The sequence below is a fragment of the Penaeus chinensis genome, chromosome 6 (assembly GCF_019202785.1).
Source record: "Penaeus chinensis breed Huanghai No. 1 chromosome 6, ASM1920278v2, whole genome shotgun sequence".
In the NCBI taxonomy this organism is placed as follows: domain Eukaryota; kingdom Metazoa; phylum Arthropoda; class Malacostraca; order Decapoda; family Penaeidae; genus Penaeus; species Penaeus chinensis.
In genome coordinates this window covers 37,330,703-37,333,202 of record NC_061824.1, presented here as the reverse complement: position 1 = coordinate 37,333,202, position 2,500 = coordinate 37,330,703, and the positions used below count along the sequence as shown (strand labels likewise).

Below are 2,500 nucleotides of genomic sequence, written 5' to 3'. Positions count from 1 at the left end.
AGATAACATATAACAACATATAAACAAGTCAACTTTCTGTAAAGAACTTTTCCATTTCCTCACTTTTTCTTAGGTCCGTCAATCCATTTATCAAGATATTTATCAAGTATCCTTTTTGGAATACCCACAGGTAATTTTTCTATCCTGTCAAAACCTGGTTACAACATATAACCAAGTCCCCTTTCTTTGAAGAACTTCTCCATTTCCTCACTCGTTCCTAGATCCATCCCAGCAGTTACTTCCTCAGCAACAGGTGCTGCTGGTTCGTCAATCCATTTATCAAGATATATATCAAGTATCCTTTTTGGAATACCCACAGGTAATTTTTCTATCCTGTCAAAACCTGGTTACAACATATAACCAAGTCCCCTTTCTTTGAAGAACTTCTCCATTTCCTCACTCGTTCCTAGATCCATCCCAGCAGTTACTTTCTCAGCAACAGGTGCTGCTGGTTCGTCAATCCATTTATCAAGATATATATCAAGTATCCTTTTTGGAATACCCACAGGTAATTTTTCTATCCTGTCAAAACCTGGTTACAACATATAACCAAGTCCCCTTTCTTTGAAGAACTTCTCCATTTCCTCACTCGTTCCTAGATCCATCCCAGCAGTTACTTCCTGAGCAACAGGTGCTGCTGGTTCGTCAATCCATTTATCAAGATATTTATCAAGTATCCTTTTTGGAATACCCACAGGTAATTTTTCTATCCTGTCAAAACCTGGTTACAACATATAACCAAGTCCCCTTTCTTTGAAGAACTTCTCCATTTCCTCACTCGTTGTCTGTGTCCCATTTACAATTGCTGCCTACTTGCTATCCGTTCCAGTAGTGGCTTCCTCAGCAACAGGTGCCGGTTTTTCCAATTCCTCACTTGTTCCTAGAGCTGAAGAATCCAATGGCGTATCTTCGATTTTGTCAAAAGCTTGTGTGAGGACCTTTTCCAATTCCTCACTTGTTCCTAGAGCTGAAGAATCCAATGGCGTATCTTCGGTTTTGTCAAAAGCTTGTGTGAGGACCTTTTCCAATTCTTCACTCGTTCCTAGATCTGGAGACTTAACTGTAGTATGCTGGAGATCATCAGCCGATTCTTCAAGCGCGATCTGCCCATGTACAAGTGCTGCCTGCTGTTCGAGATCCGTCTCAGTAGTTGCTTCCTCAGCAACAGATGCCGGTTTTTCCAATTCCTCACTTGTTCCTAGAGCTGAAGAATCCAATGGCGTATCTTCGATTTTGTCAAAAGCTTGTGTGAGGACCTTTTCCAATTCCTCACTTGTTCCTAGAGCTGAAGAATCCAATGGCGTATCTTCGGTTTTGTCAAAAGCTTGTGTGAGGACCTTTTCCAATTCTTCACTCGTTCCTAGATCTGGAGACTTAACTGTAGTATGCTGGAGATCATCAGCCGATTCTTCAAGCGCGATCTGCCCATGTACAAGTGCTGCCTGCTGTTCGAGATCCGTCTCAGTAGTTGCTTCCTCAGCAACAGGTGCCGGTTTTTCCAATTCCTCACTTGTTCCTAGAGCTGAAGAATCCAATGGCGTATCTTCGATTTTGTCAAAAGCTTGTGTGAGGACCTTTTCCAATTCCTCACTTGTTCCTAGAGCTGAAGAATCCAATGGCGTATCTTCGGTTTTGTCAAAAGCTTGTGTGAGGACCTTTTCCAATTCTTCACTCGTTCCTAGATCTGGAGACTTAACTGTAGTATGCTGGAGATCATCAGCCGATTCTTCAAGCGCGATCTGCCCATGTACAAGTGCTGCCTGCTGTTCGAGATCCGTCTCAGTAGTTGCTTCCTCAGCAACAGGTGCCGGTTTTTCCAATTCCTCACTTGTTCCTAGAGCTGAAGAATCCAATGGCGTATCTTCGATTTTGTCAAAAGCTTGTGTGAGGACCTTTTCCAATTCCTCACTTGTTCCTAGAGCTGAAGAATCCAATGGCGTATCTTCGGTTTTGTCAAAAGCTTGTGTGAGGACCTTTTCCAATTCTTCACTCGTTCCTAGATCTGGAGACTTAACTGTAGTATGCTGGAGATCATCAGCCGATTCTTCAAGCGCGATCTGCCCATGTACAAGTGCTGCCTGCTGTTCGAGATCCGTCTCAGTAGTTGCTTCCTCAGCAACAGGTGCCGGTTTTTCCAATTCCTCACTTGTTCCTAGAGCTGAAGAATCCAATGGCTGATCTTCGGTTTTGTCAAAAGCTTGTGTGAGGACCTTTTCCAATTCCTCACTTGTTCCTAGAGCTGAAGAATCCAATGGCGTATCTTCGGTTTTGTCAAAAGCTTGTGTGAGGACCTTTTCCAATTCTTCACTCGTTCCTAGATCTGGAGACTTAACTGTAGTATGCTGGAGATCATCAGCCGATTCTTCAAGCGCGATCTGCCCATGTACAAGTGCTGCCTGCTGTTCGAGATCCGTCTCAGTAGTTGCTTCCTCAGCAACAGGTGCCGGTTTTTCCAATTCCTCACTTGTTCCTAGAGCTGAAGAATCCAATGGCGTATCTT

At 43.6% G+C, this 2,500-nt stretch overlaps 1 protein-coding gene across 1 annotated transcript in view; it reads right to left on the bottom strand.

Moving 5' to 3' along the window:
- Nucleotides 1-14: 14 nt before the first annotated feature.
- LOC125026557 (adventurous-gliding motility protein Z-like) overlaps nt 15-2,500 on the bottom strand; it is a 3,103-nt gene continuing 617 nt past the window's right edge. Inside the window, exon 2 of the mRNA XM_047615069.1 lies at nt 15-2,500. This exon is cut by the window's right edge and continues 28 nt beyond it. Within this exon, the coding sequence (XP_047471025.1) occupies nt 810-2,500 (1,691 nt within the window). The 3' untranslated portion in view covers nt 15-809.